General features: G+C 48.5%; 1 protein-coding gene across 6 annotated transcripts; it reads right to left on the bottom strand.

Annotated features, from left to right (window-relative positions):
• Window positions 1-2,965: 2,965 nt before the first annotated feature.
• Window positions 2,966-18,211, bottom strand: LOC148118832 (uncharacterized). Of its 6 annotated transcripts, XM_087899550.1 has the most exons (9): window positions 18,095-18,211; window positions 16,346-16,406; window positions 14,311-14,430; window positions 14,058-14,148; window positions 10,773-10,937; window positions 6,906-8,797; window positions 6,312-6,359; window positions 5,651-5,851; window positions 2,966-3,286 (listed from the first exon to the last, which is right to left on the bottom strand). In XM_087899550.1, exons 5-8 carry the CDS (start codon window positions 10,773-10,775, stop codon window positions 5,662-5,664), a joined length of 2,133 nt encoding a protein of 710 aa, XP_087755676.1. In that variant the 5' UTR covers window positions 10,776-10,937; window positions 14,058-14,148; window positions 14,311-14,430; window positions 16,346-16,406; window positions 18,095-18,211; the 3' UTR covers window positions 2,966-3,286; window positions 5,651-5,661. The 6 variants fall into 6 exon arrangements, with proteins under 6 accessions (XP_087755676.1, XP_087755673.1, XP_087755675.1 ...); XM_087899547.1 differs by lacking the exon at window positions 10,773-10,937 and having other exon boundaries at window positions 18,095-18,210; XM_087899549.1 differs by lacking the exons at window positions 10,773-10,937; window positions 14,311-14,430.
• Window positions 18,212-19,222: the final 1,011 nt, after the last annotated feature.

The following is a 19,222-nucleotide window of genomic DNA, read 5'->3' as shown; positions in this document are numbered from 1 at the left end:
AAGGGTGGTTGGATTTTTATCCGCTAAAGCTTCTATATGCCATGTGTCCTTTGCTGAGACTGTGGTCTCCACAGCCTTAACTGCATTCGCTGTATGTGCTGGGAGGGAGGAGTATGCTTCCCTGACAGTCTGGCCCGGCATCTGGACTGTAATGGATTCATGCAGGCTGCCTATGTGAATTGTGAGTTTTAGTTTGGAGGATTAGGAGAGGACACAGTGCTTCCAGAGGTGATCGTAGTCTTGGACCATCTGATTGAACATCTGGAACAGAAACTTCCAATTACTTACATAACATATCAGTGTCGAAGGCTGTGGCATGTTAACTACCCAACGGAGACCGCAGAGAACAAAGGGGCCCAGAAAAGACTTGAGCCTCTGGTCCAGTGCCTTTCTGTGCCCGCATAGACCTCTGTGGAGAACCAGACCAGTGCCTAAAGAAGTATTTGGTGAGGGAACCCTAGCAGCTTGCCGATGAGCCCCTCTGCAGCACATCTCACTCTACACTTGGAGACAGGGCTGAGAGAGCACACGAGACAGTGCTCGCACCGTGATTACATCAGTCTTCTCATGGCAGAATAGCATCTGACAGCCGTATTATGTGTTGTCCTGGTGAAGTCTATTCGGAGCACACCAGCCTACCTTGCAGAGACCCTCTACTATGCGATGAAGGTGAGTGGACCCCGTGAACCATCTGTCTAACCAATGTGCCCTTCTCTGTCTGAGTACGCCTTAGACAACAACCTGGGAATTCACATCTTCAAATGGGTTGCCTCTCCCTACTAAACCGCTAGACTGAAGTGACTCAGACCAGGGGCGTTTGATGCTGTATGTGAAGACTCAATGCCTGTGTTCTTTCTCCTCTAAAGGGTGCTGGGACGGACGGTCACACCCTCATCAGAGTTGTGGTGTCCAGGAGCGAGATTGATCTGTTTAACATCAGGAAGGAGTTTAGGAAGAGCTTCGCCGCTTCTCTGTATTCTATGATCAAGGTAGAGCTTCGTGTCACATTAGAAACTCAGAGCCAGACAGTGGGCGGCACACAGGAAACGGGGGAAAGAACCCTCCAGTTCCTGTGCTTATAGGGTTAGAGCTAGGGGTTCTGAGAGAGGACAAAGGGAGAGTTGGATGTCAGGCCTGACCATGGTCCAACAGAGCCAAGGCTTTGCCCGGCTACAACATGTCCTTCTGTGTTCATCGGTATCCACTGTCTCTGTCAACACTTCTCTCTCCTCACCTTTTCTCTGGTGTCAGGTCATATCTGCAGCAAGGGACCAAGGCAAAGCCCTAGCACCCAGGTGGGCCTGTACCTTCGCCTTTGTTAGCCTGAGAGAAACTGGGAGTCTGTTTGGAAAGCATGATGAGCTTCATATACTTGGAAAAGTTTCCTTGCCCTCTCTTTCTAGATGGAAGAACATACTTCACAGTCATCAAGAGAACAGCTCTTGAGGGGTCAAATTAGAAAGTTAAAGTAAGCAACGTTGATAGAAAATTCCCTGCGTAGCATTCCTGTTGTGGGAGTCATGAGAAGTTCCCGGTTGGGAGAAAAGTCATAGCAACACAATCCGTGCCCAGATAGCTCCTGATCTCTTATTTCCTGTGGCGTTTGTGAGTCAGTGAGCTGTGTCTGGTTCCAGGGCGACACATCTGGAGACTATAAGAAAACTCTGCTGCTGCCCTGTGGAGGAGAGGACGACTGAGGGAGGGAGCCTAGAGCGCACGGTGACCCTGCTGCCTCCATCAGCTTCCCTCAGCGACTGCAGCCATGCTTGCCTTCCTGTGCCTGACAAGCTGCCTTACTCATGCTAGTACGCTAATGACCAAATGTGTCATTAGTATTGCTAATGACAATAGTGGCACGCCCTCCTGATCTCCCTGTTGACATTAGTGCTGGCCTTCACTCCTGTGTGTGTCTAAGTCTGAGTTAGTAATACTGTCTGTAGCAAGGGCAGATAGCTTTTTATAATCTTTTTAAAGCTTCTTTTATATTAAGTTAATAACTGTATTACCTCGATCGGAACCTTAGCCGTGAAATTGTGAACTCCTGGAAATGCTGTCAATCAGGCTCAGTGCTTTATCAGACCTACAACATTATGACGGTCATATCAGGAAGATTAATGACAAATAAACATTCCCTTCCCTCAGAATCCTGTGTGCGTTGACAAAGCTTATCTAACATTGATGCTCTTTTGAAACCTGGCATTTGACGGTGGTATTAGGAAAAGCTACAATTATAGTGCATCTTGGAGTACTGAAAATGCAGCCCTGTGAACCAAATTTCCAATGCAGCAAGATGAAGAATGGTGAAGAAATAGGAGGTTGGGGAGGTGTCCTGGCCGGGCGTGGGGTGGAGTGGGACGCAGGTGCGTTTGTGCAAATGTGTGGGGGTGTGTGCGTGCGTGAATATGTGTGTGTGCCTGTGTATGTATGTATGTGTGCGCATGCATATGCGTGTGTGGGGTGTGTGTGTGTGTGTGTGTGTGTGTGTGCGCGCGCGCGCGCGTGTATGCATGGGTGTGTGTGTGTATGTGTGTGTGTGTGAGAGAGAGAGAGAGAGAGAGGGAAACAAAGAGAGAAGGAGAGAGAGAGAGAGAGAGAGAGAGTTTTCTGGTGACAAAGAGAGAAGAGGTTTATTTCCTCATCAGCTCACAATCCTGTGTGTTTCTTACTAGCAGAAAGTGGTCTCATCTTATCTAAGAATAGAAAGTCTCTGTGTCATTATCGCTTGCCGCTTGCCGCTAGTCTCCAGTGGCAAGTGCTGAGGGAGGGCAGATGGCACTGGCCTTTGGATTCCTGAGTTCGGTGCACGGGGCACGTAGCAGCTGGCCGTGCATAGCAGCTGGGTCTGTGCCCAAATGAATGCAGCCTGGCCCCCACTGGCCAGAGTCTTAAAGAGCTCTAAAAAGTCCCACGTTGGGCACCAAGTGAAGGGCGTGGTCAATCGGCAGTTAGAATTAACCAGACCAGCTCACAGATAAATAATATATTTAATAATTTCACAAACACAGAAAACTCACACAACCGAGATCCAGGGAGCACACACACGCAGCTGGGAGCAAGAGAGAGCAAGGAGCAGCCACTTCGCTTCCCCATCAGAGACCCATACACAAATTAGGGATCAGAGCCTAGGATGGGTTCTTGTAAGGATGCTTAAACACCAAGATGAATGGAACCAGCCCCCTTGTTGGCAAAGGTGAGGGCGGCTGTATGTGGCGCTCCTCTAAGAGGTGACAAACCAATTGCGGTCAGGACGAAGATGGGAACGCTCCTTCGGTTTCGGGTGATGACTCTGGTAACAACAACAGAATCATAGGTGATGGGGAGTCTGGTGAAAAACCCCCCACATTTTAACGCCAGTTAGTATTGCATAACTAATAATCATACTCATACCGCATCCCATCCTGAAAGAGGATTTGAAAACAAATATAACATAGACCTATGGTCCCAAGCCTGCTCCTCGGTGTTGGGATGCTGATAGAGGTTTTAATCTCTACCCCACAGTTATGTGGGGAGAATGTATCACTCAAGAGCCTGATTTGTTATACTGCTGGACGCAATATGACTGTTTGATCCTCTGCTTGTGTTTTTGCCCCGTTTTTCTTTGTATTGTGGAATGGCACTTTGGAGGGCGATAGTCTTAATTGTTCTTCCAGGATCTGCAAGCTGAGTAACTGCTGGGATGGTTCTGATGGAGCCTTGATCATATGAGTGCCTGCTGTGATTCCTCTGCCAGGGCTGGTGTCTCAAGAACGGTCAGGAGATCATCCTTTATGGACAGCGGCAAGACTTTGGATAACAGCTGCAATTGTTGCTGCTATTGCTGTCGCTGCCACTGCGGCTATGCTTGCTGGGGTTGCCGTTTCCCAGACAGCTGTGACCGCAGAGACTGTGGATCAGCTGTCTGGAAGGGTTAGCGAGTCCCTGCAGGCACGGAGTGCTCTGGACTCTCATATGGGACTTGGACTTTTAAATTTAAATCAACAAACTGCGCTTTTGCAAGAACAGGTAGATTCCCTTTGGCTCCTGCAACAAGTGTCTTGTACGTTACACCTGCTAATGTTGTAAATGCTTCTGATATGTTTGAACAGTTGAATGCGTGTTTGGATGGCCCTTGGAATTCCTCCTTTTTGAATTTTACCCTGCAGACAGCTCATCATATTGTTAATATGAATAGCACACGGGTTCCTGCTGTGTCTGGATCCAGTCAGTGGAATGCCATAGTCCAGTTTGGGGGCTGGGTCCAGCAATTGTCTGCAATGCTCTCACTGCGCTGATATTGCTGATATTGGGGTTATCTGTTTTTGGATTCTCTGCCGCTTTATGTGGCAATCCCACGTACAGTACACTGTCACTCAACAAGTGTTGCTCGGGTTGTCTTCGGGTAATCAGGAAGCGCCCCAAGTCTGGCTGCAGAAGTCATGAGGGATCCCTATGATGGGCAACTGTCCTGGTATAGAAAGCTCGCCTAAGACAGGGGTTAAGACCTCCCATAGAGAGGTTAGAGTACCTATCTGGGGGAGTCCTAAGACAGGGGCTCTCATGCTTTTAAAGTAAAAAGGGGGGAATTGCTGGGTACCTTGAGGACAGGCCTTCACACCCCCACTGGATCTGTTTTGTACTCTTGTGGTTGGTTGGTTGGAAACAGGAACAAGGACAGGAACAATCTGTCGTTTTCAGCAATGTTTCTAAGGCTGTTTGCCCCTAAGATATGTGAGTTGGGATGATGAGCTTCCTGCTTTTGCTGGCTCCGCCTCCCCTGCTGAGGGCTATATATGCCGTGTGAAAAAGTGGAATAAAGGCTTGTGTGCAGAACCTGAAGTAGTGCTGTGCGTTAATCCCGACGTCCCTCGCTCAGAACAACTACAGTTGCCGTGCTGGCGCGGCAAGTATGAAAGCTTCTTTTAGTTACATGAGCAATTTCTAAGAAAAGCATATTATCAGGAACAGGTGTTTGACATAACACATCCTTTGTCCCTGGGAACGTAAACCTCAGACAAGTGGTCTCATCTTATCTAAGAATAGAAAGTTTCTGTTTCATTATCGCTTTCATGGCCTTCCCCAAGCTCCTCTTTCTAACCCTTTCTTTATCTCATCTAGTGACCAAATATGCCTGACGGCTCTCTGCGCCTGCCAAATATACTTTCTTGTACCTTCTTATGCAGCAGACACCATGCGGGGTCGGGATCTAGCAAGCCTATCCATAAAGTTCAAAGTATATTATACCACTCTTTGTTCATCAACATTAACCCATCTATTCCCTTGCTCATCATACACCCCAGTGTATGGCAAGGGTTCTGCTGTAGTCTTATACATTCCCACACTGTGCTTCCCTATCCCAGAGCTGTTCCTGAAGAGATAATCCTTGTCTTGTAGATATAAAGAATATCGTCATTATAAAAGAGATGGTGCAAAGCCCATATCCTGCATAGCCAGCTAATGGAGAAACCCGTCTATGCCTCAACGGGTGGCCTATACCGGGCCTTCTGCCATTGACCTCCAAGAAGCCTAGTCCCATAGGATACGCAGCTCCCGTCCGGCATAGTGACGTATGTCATGTCACACAGACGACACTGGAGTTGGTGTGGCAATCCCCCAATCATTCCTGAGACCCGAGACCAGGTCCTGAGACCTCTTCACAGTGTCAAGCACCTACCTGGCTTGGTCTTAATCGCCCTCTTCTGATGTTTCCGACAAGAGTCTCATAATGAGTTCATGCACCTTTATAAGGGCATCGGAGTAGGGCGAGTTGACGATTAGGTATCTTTTGACACTTTCCAGGGCGGACATGCCTCTTGTTGTTTGAAAGTCCCCGGGAAAGAGGCTCGTCCACGTGTCCAGGAGGGTGCAGATGGCCCTGGTGGAAAGGGACAGACAGGACACTTAGTGGCCTGGACTTTCCTTTGCCACCCCGCCCAAGACTCCGTGCATGTGAGACTGCAAAGGAGGGGATATCCAACCCGTAGCCATACGAGGACAATGAGCAGGACTGAGAGGGCCATGGGAGCAGGGAGCTCCATGCGCCCCATGCTCAGGCTCTAATGGAGCACAGCTGAGCGAGCCTTCATGCCATGGACTGAGATGAGGGTAGGGTCTCAGAGGGCCACCGGAGGCCACAGGCTTTCCCCATATCCCCACTTGCAAGGGCCGTGCTCATGCAATTCTTTTCACCCCCCAGTCAATGCTTAGACCTCAGTATGGTAGTAGAAATGTGGAGCGTGAGCTCCAAGCATTGGCCACCCCTCACCCTTGGTACCCCAGGGAGCCCACCCTGCAGAGCCAAGGCCCGCCTTTCTCAGATTGTAAAGCTCACTTACGCCTTTATTTGCTCATCCTCCTGGCAGCCGGGGTGGAAGCATGCATACCTGGAGGAGATCAGGAAGGATGTTACCTGTGGAGTCCCAGTTCCCTACCTAAAAGACATCTGGGGGGCCTGCTGACTCCTGGAGCAGAATCAAAGTCCAGAGCCTAGAAGTTCTCTCTGCTCTCAGGTTACTAGTTCACCTGCATTCTGTAGGTGCTTCAAATATGTCTGTGCAGTATGTCTACCCGGACATCTCAGTGGACACAGCTTCCCTCGGATTATCCTCCACGGGTCTCCACTCAAGACCCATCTCTATCGGGTGCTCCAATATGAATTCTAGAACCCCCTTTCCAATGGGAGAAGCGCTTTGACCATGCTTCAGGAAAACTGGCCAAGGATAGAGCTTCCTGAAGGACACCCACACTCATTAGGGTCTCAGCTGTGGACACAGCAGTCCCTAGGGCCCAACCTGGAAGTAGTAATGTCTGACTACATGCTGCTGGCTTCTGACAAGACTCTAGCAACTAAGTAGGCCCAGAGAAAGGCAGAGGCTTCCCATAAAGGACAAGAGGATGTGAGGCCTCTGAGCCGGGAAGTGGGCACTCACCGCCTGAAGAGCACATCCAGCACCTGCTCCATGGTGGTATGAGCAGGGTAGGCGCTCAAGAAGGCCATCAGGCACTCCCGGTCCCCACGGCGAAGGGAGGCGATGAGCTGTTCTATTGCCTTCCCCAAATCCCCGAAGTTTAAGGACATTGGGACTGAGTCCCTCTGGTCTTCCAGCTGGTCCTGCGGGAAGGAGTCCACTGAGTCCCCAGGGAAGGACTCAGTCAGGTCCCCGGGTACTGACTCCAGCTGGACCTCCAGGGTGCAGTCCATGGGGTGCGGGTGCCCGGGAATGACCTCCCCCTGGTCCTCCAGGTCCTCAGAGGCAGAGCCTGTCAGGTCCCCGGGGATGGACTCCTGACTGGCCTCCAGGGAGGAGCCAATCAGGTCCCCGGGGACGGTCTCCCTCAGGGCCTCCGGGTCTTCGGGGCTGGAGCCCATGGGGTCCTCAAGCAAGGACCCGGGCTGGTCCTCTGAGGCGGCGGCCATTGGGTCCCGGTCCTGGTCCTCGGGAGTGGAGCCCATCGGGTCCCGGTGCTGGTCCTCGTGAGTGGAGCCCATCGGATCCCGGTCCTGGTCCTCGGGAGTGGAGCCCATCGGGTCCCGGTCCTGGTCCTCGGGAGTGGAGCCCATCGGGTCCCGGTGCTGGTCCTCGGGAGTGGAGCCCATCGGATCCCGGTCCTGGTCCTCGGGAGTGGAGCCCATCGGGTCCCGGTGCTGGTCCTCGGGAGTGGAGCCCATCGGATCCCGGTCCTGGTCCTCGGGAGTGGAGCCCATCGGGTCCCGGTGCTGGTCCTCGGGAGTGGAGCCCATCGGGTCCCGGTGCTGGTCCTCGGGAGTGGAGCCCATCGGGTCCCGGTCCTGGTCCTCGGGAGTGGAGCCCATCGGGTCCCGGTGCTGGTCCTCGGCAGTGGAGCCCATCGGATCCCGGTCCTGGTCCTCGGGAGTGGAGCCCATCGGGTCCCGGTGCTGTTCCTCGGGAGTGGAGCCCATCGGGTCCCGGTCCTGGTCCTCGGGAGTGGAGCCCATCGGATCCCGGTCCTGGTCCTCGGGAGTGGAGCCCATCGGGTCCCGGTGCTGGTCCTCGGGAGTGGAGCCCATCGGATCCCGGTCCTGGTCCTCGGGAGTGGAGCCCATCGGGTCCCGGTCCAGGTCCTCGGGAGTGGAGCCCATCGGGTCCCGGTCCTGGTCCTCGGGAGTGGAGCCCATTGGGTCCCCGGGGATGGACTCCTGACTGGCCTCCAGGGAGGAGCCAATCAGGTCCCCGGGGACGGTCTCCCTCAGGGCCTCCGGGTCTTCGGGGCTGGAGCCCATGGGGTCCTCAAGCAAGGACCCGGGCTGGTCCTCTGAGGCGGCGGCCATTGGGTCCCGGTCCTGGTCCTCGGGAGTGGAGCCCATCGGGTCCCGGTGCTGGTCCTCGGGAGTGGAGCCCATCGGATCCCGGTCCTGGTCCTCGGGAGTGGAGCCCATCTGGTCCCGGTCCTGGTCCTCGGGAGTGGAGGCCATCGGGTCCCGGTCCTGGTCCTCGGGAGTGGAGCCCATCGGATCCCGGTCCTGGTCCTCGGGAGTGGAGCCCATCGGGTCCCGGTCCTGGTCCTGGGGAGTGGAGCCCATCGGGTGTCCGGGGAATAACTCCCTCTGGGCCTCCGGGGAGGTACCCATCACGTCCCTGGGAACAGACTCCTGCTGGTCGTCTGTGGAGGAGCCCATCGGGTCCCCAGGGACTGGCCCTGGCTGGTCCTTCGGGGAGTCGCCCATAGGGACCCCGGGGAGCGACTCCAGCTGAGCCTCCAGGGAGGAGCCCATCAGGTCCCAGGCGATGGACTCCTTCTGGTCCCTGGGGGCGGACTCAGTAAGGCCCCTGGGGGCTGACTCCTCCTGCTCCTCTGCAACCTGAGGAGAGATCAGGGTGGGTGGTTCAAACTGGCACAGGACTACAATGTCATGATTAGTTATTATCATTCCACGTTTTCCTGACCCTTTCACTCTGCCAAACACCAAGTTTGAGAAAACTGAGATTTCAGAGTGGTTACCTGGCTCTGGCTGCCCTGCCTCACCTGTCTTCTCCTTTCATGGCTGCCGAATGGCCAGAGGCGCTGGAGCCACGATCTCCAGGAACCTCTAGGGCCTCTAGCTCTCCTCCTCCTCCCATTGGTGTCATCGTCGGAGTTCCCACGACTCCCACAATAACAACACCACAGGAAGCACGAAGGCATGACTACTAGTCAAGCTTGTCTAAAGACAAGTGAGCCTTCTCGGCTGTCTCTAATCAGCTGGCTGCCTGGTTGCAGGTTTCTGCATTGTTATGTCACTGTTAAGGAAGTGAGGTCACTCCTGGGGTCCTCATGCCCGAGTCCTCTCCTCACACAGGCCTTCCCCAAAAGCCTCTTAGGCCCCCTCCCTCCTCCCACGTGCACTACTTGACACAGAAAGATACAAAGGTGCTTCCCATTCCACTGCTCCTAGGGATGTCTGGGTACAGGCAGCACCTCGGCTTTCCAATCTGACCTCCTATTGTTGACCTGCATCTGAAATTCTAAACCCAATCCTAATTGCCCTAGCACACCTTAAACCCTCGCCATGTTGCCTTGCTTCTAGGCTACTTTGTGTGTGTTCTCTGTGAAATATGAGCACACATCACCTGCGTGTTGGGTTTTTAATGAGGATCTCGAGTGGGACTTTAGTTTTTTAGCAAGATTATTTTTTTTAAAAAAATCATTTTCTTTTGCTTTGTATTGTATTGTTTTGTTTTGAGACAGGATTTCTTTGGATAGCCATGGCTGTCCTGGAACTCACTTTGTAGACCAGGCTGGCCTGGAAATCTCAGAGATCCACCTGTTTCTGTTTCCTGAGTACTGGGAATGAAAGCATGCACCACAACCAGGGTCATGAGTGAGGTACTTGTATAGTTAATTATAAGCGTGTGCTTTTTTGAAAAAAAAAAATCTTTTTTTTTGATTTATGTTACAGACTCCTTCAGGTCTCTGCACCTAGGCATCGCCGATGTCTCCTCTTTTATTCTGAAAGTTTGCCAGCAAGGGAAGCGGTACAGGGAAAGACACTGGGGGAAAGATCCAGCCAGGAGGCCTGGAGCCTCCAGCAGCTCCTCTCCACTTCCCATCTTCCCCAGTGACCGCTGAGCTTCACTGCTGCCCCCGTGTGGAGGAAAGGGACACAGCCGGCGAGAATGCCAGTGGAAAGTGCAGTGGGATGTTTTTAAGTACAAGTCTGAGGTGTGGGTAGGCGAGATTTCTCAGCGGTTAAGTGCACTGGCTGCCCTTCCATAGGTCGTGAGTTCAGTTCCCACCAACCCCATGGTTCCTCACACCCGTCCGGAATGAGATCTGATGCCCTCTTCTGGTCCGGCATGCAGACATACATGCAGGCTGAATACATATCCATAATAGGTAAATAAATCTTTAAAAAACATGTAAAACTAAATAAACCTTAAACTTAAAAAAATGCTAAAAAAGAAGTGCCATCACTGTTAATATCTCAAATATATACACGAATTTATACAAACCAGCAGTATCATATGAATTTGTAGTCTATTTGTGTTCAACATTGGACAATTTACATGAACATTTATTTCTGTACTTAAATTACAAGGGCTCAAAGTAATCATTCGTGCTTAGCAGGCAGAGCACGGGGCAGCTCTCCTTTACTGACGAGGCAGCGGCACATCCCTAGAGGAGGGGGCAGTGGGGCTTCAGCTGGTGCAGCCCTGTGGCTCCTTGCAAGGCTCAAGAGTATTCCCAGGCCGCCCCACATTGTTGGACGATGGTGCCCCATCAACATCCTCACACAGGGATGCTGACAGATCCCATCCCCGCCTGGAATTGAAGGCAACCCCCTGTGGCAAACTTACCATCCCTCTCCCTGAAAGCCGTTCCTGTGACCATGCTGTCTAATTCATGCTGCGGGGTGCTCCTCACTTTGCCCCCAGCGTCAGGCACCGGGCCTCACTTGCCCATGGTTCAGACCCTGCTCTGCTTGCGTGCAGCAGAGCTGAGCACCAGGACCTTGCTGTGCACTGCAGGGAGGGCAGAAGAACCTCGTTGACTTCAGAACCGAACTGACCATATCTCAGAGGAAGCAGTTCTCTTCCTCATTTTACAGGTGAGAACAGGGAGGCTCGGGGATGTTAGTGGACTGGTTGTCAATTCCGCATAACAAACCACTCAACAGTGGAGTGACTAAGGAAATTATTGTTACTGTTACTGTCAGATTACTGTTCACACTTCCATGAGGCATCACTTTCAGCCTGGCTCCACTGAGGGTTCCTTAGGCCATGCTCACGGGAGTCACTCATGAGACTATGTTTACCTGGTGAACTCCCAGGCACTCATTGTGTTGGGTCTCAGAAAGAGGCAGGCCATCCCATCTAGAGTTTTCTGGATCAGGGTAGCCCAGGAATCTTCACACAGTCACTGTGTGAAGTTCCCAGAAAGAGAACAGAGGCGTCAAAGCGTCTGCAGATCCAGTACAGGACACTGCACACCACTCCTGTGACCATGGGAGTCCCTCACTGCTCCAGCTGTTAAGAGGGGCAAAGGGGCTTGAAACTGTGATGGATTTGTAGCCTTTGTCCTGTCTTAAAAATCTTGTCCAGCAAGCAAACTCTCTAAGCTCACCGAGGAAGTGTTGGCACGCAGAATTGGGCCTGAAGAGTCTGCTTCAGTCTGTGGGTTTGACCGCAGTGGTTACTGTGGGAAAGGAAGGCCTCTTTTTCTTCAGTTCCTCATGCTTTCTGGACGCTTCTGCTCCCGCACCCAGCCCCACGGTGTGACTGCATCAGTTTTACCCGTATGCTCAGGTGCTAGTTCAGAACTTAAAGGAACGTTTCTGTGGTGAAAATCTGATGTGATCTTTTCCTTAGAAACATTCATGAACCTTTATTTATTCCTGTCTTCTGACTCCTTGGCCCTGACTGGGGAGCCAAGCATTTACACTCACGTTCACCAAACTCTACACCGACTCAGACACGTGAGCAGCTCGCATCCCACTCAAGGACACTATGTGAGTTTAAAACCCCTTCCTTCCTGTGGTATCTAGAAGCAATCAAGAATGTGCTTTTGGGAGGAGGAATTTCTTTTTTTTTTTTATTGTTTAAATACCTTATTCTTTTTTTTTTTTAGTAAATTTTATTAAATTATAAAAGTTTCCATTTCCGCCCCCCCCCTCCCAACACCCTCCCACTCCCACCCTCCTTCCCCTCCGTCCCCCAGGGCAGTCAGTGTTTCCTGCCCTGTGGGAAGCTCCAGCTCCCTCCCCCTCCCTCCAGGTCCAGGAAGGCGAGCGTCCAAACAGACTGGATCCCCAAAATCCAGCATATGCAGAGGAAACAGGTCCCAGTGTCATAGTCAATGGCTTTTCAGAAAGACCCCGGGCCAGCCACAGTCAGAGAATCCGGCCAAATTCCGAGAATCTGGCTAGATCACGTCCTCGTTCAGTCCCAGTCCGACTGGCCCTGGTAAACTCTCATCAGATCCGTTCCCTTGTATCAGTGGGTGATAGCATCCCTCGCAGTACTGATTTCGTCTTTCATGTTCCTCCTCCTTCCGCTCCCCCTCCGGACCTCGGGGGGCTCAATCCGGTGCTCCAATGTGGGCCTCCGACTGCATAGCCGTCCTTCGCCAGACGAAGGATCTATGGTGATAAGCAAAATATACATCAGTATGGTCATGGGCCACGGCCGATTCAGGCACCCTCTCCTCTGTCCAGAGAGCAATCTGGGGGATTTCTCCTTGGACCTGGGATCCCATATATAATCAAGTCTCCTGTAAACCCTAAAATGGCTCCCTTAGTTGAAATATATTGTTCCCTGATCCCATATTCATCCTACCTCCCTCCCCCCCCCATCCCCGGCCACCAAGCTTTCCCCGTTCCTCCCCTACTCCCTTCTCTCTAGCCCTCTCCCCCTCCATCGACCCTCCCACCCCCCCATGCACCCGAGGTTACCTGGGACTCTTGTCTATTTCCTACGTCCTGGTGGATAGCTAAATAATCTTCATATGGTTCATCTTCTTATTTAGCTTCTCTAGGATCACGAATAATAGGCTCAAAGACCTTTAATTATGGTTAGAATCCACTTATGAGTGAATACATACCGTGTTCCTCTTTTTGGGTCTGGCTTACCTGGGAGGAGGAATTTCATTTCATTCAAAGCTAATCTAAGTGTCTCAGAGAGCTAGATTCAAGAAGCCATTTTCTTAGGAGGTTCTGAGCAACATTGTGGAAGAGTAGCTTGGGGCTGTCTTTGGAAACAGAGGGACCAAGCCTCCAAGCTAGCGCCGACCAGCTTCTTACAACAAATTATGATGAAATAAAACAAATCGAGCAAGACATAGATTTTTTGGACAGTTTAAATTGCCTGCTGGTTAATGCAGAGAACACATTATTCAAAATTCAAGTCATATTCAAAGTATATTTTCATTATTGAAGAAATAAGTTGTCTGAATTTTGTAACTAGAGACATTGTGTGTGTGTGTGTGTGTGTGTGTGTATTTATAATCTGGCATTCTTTTTTTAACTATTTATTTATTATGTATACAATATTCTGTCTGCATGTATGCCTACAGGCCAGAAGAGGGCACCAGACCTCATTACAAATGGCTGTGAGCCACCATGTGGTTGCTGGGAATTGAACTCAGGACCTTTGGAAGAGCAGTAAATGCTCCTAACTGCTGAGCCATTTCTCCAGCCCCGACACTGTATATTTTTTAAATCTAATACTCATTTTTCTTTTAAGCACATAGAAAGTTTAGAGTAACAGATACAAAAGTCTATAAAACTTTTTGAAAGAATCAATGCATGTCATCTTGTTACCATAATAGTATTTGACACTTTTTAGATAGCTTATTTGGTTTTATGGTGTACATAAGAATAGGATTGCAGCCAGGCTGTGGTGGCGCATGTCTTTAATCCCAGCACTGGGATAGCAGAGACAGGTGGGGATCTCTGTGAGTTCAAGGCCAGCCTGGTCTAGGAAGCGAGTCCAGGACAGGACCCAAAGATACAGAGAAACACTGTATCAAAAAAAAAAGAACGAGACTGCATCTTATTGTTATCCCATCTTTTTTACTTTTCTATGGCTGTGAGGAGACACTACGCCCAAGACAACTTCCAGAAGAAAGCTCTAAACGGGACTTACAGTTTCAGAGGATGAGTCCATGATCGTCATGGCAGGGAGCACGGCAGCAGGAAACAGGCATGATGCGGGAGCAACAGTTGAGAGCTCACATCTTGAAACACATGAGGCAGAAAGAGAGCTAACAGTCACGCCTCTTCCAACAATGCCACACCTCCCAATCCTTCCCACATAGTTCTACGAACTGGAGGGAGGGTCAACTATTCAAATATTTGTGCCTATGAGAGTCATTCTCATTCAGATACATATTCCATACCTGTTCCTGTTGGCTTCTGGCCAACACATCAGAATGAAAAATGCATTTTGTCCAACTCCAACAGTCCCCCTAGTCTTTCAGTCTGAACAATCTCACAGGACTCTCATAACTGTAATCACCCTGTAAAATAATAATAAATAAAATCAACTACATACTTCTGATATACAATTGCACAGTTATACATTACCATTCCAGAACACATGGTAAAATAATAGAGGGCAGTGAGGAAATATTGGACCAAAACCCCCAAACTCCAAATCCCATAGCTCTGTGTCTATTGTCAAAGGGCTGACTTAGAAGGCTCCACCCCTTTAGCTTTGCTGGCTGCAGCACAACTCTCTCTCTCTTGGGCTGTGCATTAGTCAGGGTTCTCTAGAGAACAGAACTGATAGAACGTGTGTGTGTGTGTGTGTTTCTGTGTGCGTAGCAAGTGAATTTATTTCATCATAGATTTATGATATACCCAATTTTTCTAGGTCTCTGATATAACGTGCTCTCTCACTGGCTAATCCCATCCTAGTGTTTATTGCAAAAATCTTCAACTATTCTAAATATTGCACTCATTTGGGCATCTTTCCCAGAGCTGATCTAATTATATAAGAGGAGCTTTAGTTTTCTGTTCATTTAAACTAAAATTTTTACCTTTTTAACGAATTGACCTGGTATTTTGACTAATGCTGCCCTAAATTTACATATTGCTTGGAAAAAATTGGCAACTTTGCAACGTCACTGGGAAATGTTAAATGGGTGTGCTGATGGGTTTTTGGGTTTGTTCTCAAGACAGAGTTTCTCTGTGTAGCTCTGGCTGTCCTGGAATGCACTCTGTAGACCAGGCTGGCCTCAAACACACAGAGATTCCTGCTGGCTCTGGACTCACTATGATAATGATTCTTTTTTCTTTTTTTTAAAGATTTATTTATTACATATACAGTGTTCTGCTTGCATGTATACTTGCAGGCCAGAAGAGGGAACCAGATCTCATTACAGAGGGTTGCTGGGAATTGAACTCAGGACCTCTGGAAGAGCAGTCAGTGCTCTTAACCTCTGAGCCATCTCTCCAGCCCAATGATAATGATTCTTTAAAGACTTTGCAGTTGCTACAGCCTGCAACTATGCTGAGTTCTGCTGCAAAAGAGTCTTTATCAATAGGATTAAGTTAAGGACTAGCAGCGAGGAAGTTGCCCTGGATCTTCTAGAGAGTAACTAACAAATACCACCATGAGAGGGCGACCAGAAGCAGACAAGGAGATGTGAAAGTTGTGTCAGAAGATGGGGTATGGGCCACAAACCAAGAAGAATGTAGACAACTTCTAGAAAATGAAACAGGTGTGGGAATGACTTCTCTCCTAGAGCCTCGAGAAGGAAGGCAGCTCTACTGACCCTGTTTAAACTTCTGACTTCCATAACGTAGCTGCCAATAGGGCTAAGGAGGGGATGGACCCCTAAGCAGGAGTATAGAATAATCGTCTGCACACCTCATGCCTGTCTCATGTTATTCTTTACTAACAGAGGAATAAATGTTTAGAAATTGGGTAGGCAAGCTTGTCCAGAAGGGATTAAGTTACTTTTTAAGATGTAATTTCCCCTGTCAAAAATTTTGAAAAAGAGTTCCCAGTGCGGAGTCTGAACTTCATAGTTTCATGAAGGGTGTTGTGGTACCAACATGAAATGTGCCCACAGGCTCATGCGCTCCATCACTCAGTCCCCTATTACAGTAACTGTAACCTCAGTCCTCGCTACTTCACTGTTAAAATGAAGTCTTACTCACAAAGACTGGTCCTGTGTTTCCTCTTAGGTGTGGCTAGACCTGTCTCTATTTAACCAGGCTGCTCTACAATGTTAATCTCTAAAAAATATTTGTTTTAGTTGTTGCTAACAGTTTTTGTTTATTACTTATATTCTAATTTTCTGTAAAGTATCTTCTTAAACAGTTCTTACTCTGTATTAAATTTAGAAATATTTACCTTTGGGGTGCTACACTTTGCCCTCTAAACTCTAGATTACACTGAAAAGCTACTTATATCTGCCTACTTACCAAGAATTAATCCCATGACAAATGTTTTCATGTGAACTGGGTCATAGATCCACACATAAACCTAGAAGAATCAAGAAACCTCAGTGCTTAAAAGTTCTGCGGTCACACTGCAGTCAAGTGTACTCCACACTGCAGCTCCTCGAAGGCACCCCAACACCTAACACCCGAAGAACTTTTTCCTTTCAAGATCAGAACTACACTCAATCATTAAAAGGCTCTCAGTTTGAGCTCTCAGTTTCTGTAAAGTACAGCATTCTTCCATTTCCGAGTTCTATTTTGAAAAAACTTTTTATCGCTTTTATTCTGATCTGTTTATATTTCTAACACTTGGGATTTCAACTCAACCCTTATTACACTGTTTCCATATTTCCTGGAAATTAGATTCACAAACATTAGTTTGGCTACTCATCACTAAATAAAACCCTATATTTTAAAAAGAGACATTTTCCAATTTTAAAAGTCCAGAGACATGGTGTTTCTTGAGTGTGTGGGTATGTGTGCACACAAACTAACCTTTTCAAGATGACAAGGGTTCAGCTTTTGTTCAGCCTGCTTCCTCCCGGGACAGACCTACAATTCCTTCCTGGTACAATGTGCAATCTGACAGTTGGTTCTGAAGACTTACGGCAGGTGTCTACCGTCTCCTACCTAACTGGTAACCGGCAATGCTTACTACATTATACAGAATACAGAAAGATGTGTAGGTGCCTATGTCTTTAGGGAACTCTAAAATTCTTTACAGAGAATTGCACTATATTTTACTATACCAATCCCAGCATCTGTGAAGCATCTGGCACACACGGATGTACTCAACGCTTAACTCAAGATATCTAAGCTCTTCCCAATGCAGAATTTAAACAGAGAGCCCTAGGAAACACTGCTTTTTACATATTTGATAATTGGTATCAGTGAATTAAGAAAGAATATGTCTTGAAATTCACATCAGTTCGTCTAAGACATAGTTATTATTTTTGTAGTAGTTAAGTGACTACCATAACAGCCTCCATGCAAGGCCATCATCGCATAAATCTCACTACAAAAGATAGAATGGAACTATGCCCTTGAACAAAGCATTAGCAATGTTGAAAATTTCAGGGCTCCAAGAGCTGCGTCTGATGAAACACTGCTGAAGAGCCAGAAACCAGTAGGCGATTCCCATGAACCATTCTCCTGCTTCTCTCTATGATAACAGAAATTTTGCATTCTGACTGGGCAAATTAAACCCTCAGTATAAAAAGTGCATTTTGAAGACCTTATTTCAGGTGATCAGTAAATCCAAGTGTGCATTCATAAGATGGTTTCCTGGAAAGGAATAAACGTGCCTCTCCTTCCTTTTCTCTGTGGATGTAGTTTTAGGGTTGATGGTCTTTATGGATCACGAGGCACCTTGGCCAGAAGATTCTAACACAGGGAAAAAGAAAGGAGGATCTCAGGCCCGCCATGGAGCTCCATGCCTGTGCTGCTCACCCCTAGACTACACTAATGAGAAAGAGTCCAGCATGTGTTCTATACTAAGCGATCGTAATTTCGGGTTTCACATCACTCATATCCAGTCAAATCTGACTCTAACATCTTATAAAACTAGCTTAGAAAAGTGAATTTTTTGAAAGTGACTTTCATGTACTTAAATTAAGTATTAGATTTTTCTAAATTATTTCTTTTCGTAGTGATGGTATTAAATATATTTCTAAGATTTTTCTAGGAAAAACTGGAATTCTATCATACTCAAATCCAATATTCTAATCTCACCTCATCTCCATCCAGAAAAACTTGATCATCATGTGGCTCAAGTTTGAATTTTTTCTTAGTTTCCTTCTTTTTTTGGAGTTCCTGAAGTTTCCTCCTATGAACAGACAGGTGAATAGAATAAATGCTTCAGACAGCAAACAATGCAACATTAATGAAGGGAGAAATCTGATGATTTCGACACTAATAAAAATCCTTGAGATCAGTATTTACAGATAGCCCAATAGTTACCTCATGTGGCTGTAAAAGCTTTATGATCATAGGCCAATTAAAGATCACATGTACAAATGATTTTTACTTTTTTAATTTGGGTATGGATGTTTGTGGAGGGCCGGACCACATTCTCCATTGCTTCTAGGAACAAAGGTAGAGATTGACCTCTGTGACCCCAAGGTGTGGCGGTACACGCCTTTAGTCCTGATGCCTGGGCGGCAGAGGCAGATTGACCTCTGTGACCTCAAGGCGTGGTAGTATACGCCTTTGGTCCCAATGCCTGGGAGGTAGAGACAAGCAGATCTCTGTGAGTTCAAGGTGATGTAGCACACGCCTTTTATCCCAGCGCACGTGCTTGGTAACTCTCTACCGCTGCGTCCCTGCCTACTCCCGAGGCATCATTTGGGATAATGGGCAGTGGACCCATCCAAGAGTGACACGTCAGAAGCGAGGACTGTTTCCTTTATAAGGGTTGGGTTCCATCTTATCTGGGTCTCCGCCATGTTGGCTGATGCCCGCTCTCCCAAGGGGCATTAAAGCTTTACTGCAGAAGTATCCTATGTGTACCGCGTGGTTCTTGCTGGCGAGACGGTAGCGCGGGACATCTGGTGCCGAAACCCGGGAAGAAGAAGAAAAAGAAGAACTTTGCACCGCCGGAGACCCCTTGGACAGGAGGATTCAGAACTGCAGGCATGCAAGCTTAGAGAGGTACGCTCTAAAGTCCAGAGAGCATATCAGAAACTGAGCAGCAGTGGGAGGTTGTGCGCGCACCCAGATAAGTTAAAAAGGACCCTCCGGTAAAGAATGGGGGAGACAGAAAAGAAAATAAGTTAAAAAGGACCTCCCAGTGATTTTAAAAAAAGTAAAAATGGGGGAGAAGGCTGATTTACAAGGTCAAAAGCTTTATGTTATGTTATA

Source organism: Myodes glareolus, chromosome 20 (assembly GCF_982192425.1).
Source record: "Myodes glareolus chromosome 20, mMyoGla1.1, whole genome shotgun sequence".
NCBI classification, from domain to species: Eukaryota; Metazoa; Chordata; class Mammalia; order Rodentia; family Cricetidae; genus Myodes; species Myodes glareolus.
Note: the sequence above shows the minus strand (reverse complement) of the source record. Positions and strands in the feature narration are given on the sequence as shown.

What these genes read in the sequence shown, in the direction of transcription:
- LOC148118832 (XM_087899546.1), bottom strand. Translation starts at nt 9,120, where the DNA reads ATGCCTTCGTGCTTCCTGTGGTGTTGTTATTGTGGGAGTCGTGGGAAC. An exon ending in GCCATGAAAGGAGAAGACAG is followed by an intron (nt 8,798 to 8,961) that starts GTGAGGCAGGGC and finishes ATCTCTCCTCAG; the next exon opens with GTTGCAGAGGAGCAGGAGGA. An exon ending in CTGGATGTGCTCTTCAGGCG is followed by an intron (nt 6,360 to 6,905) that starts GTGAGTGCCCAC and finishes GATCTCCTCCAG; the next exon opens with GTATGCATGCTTCCACCCCG.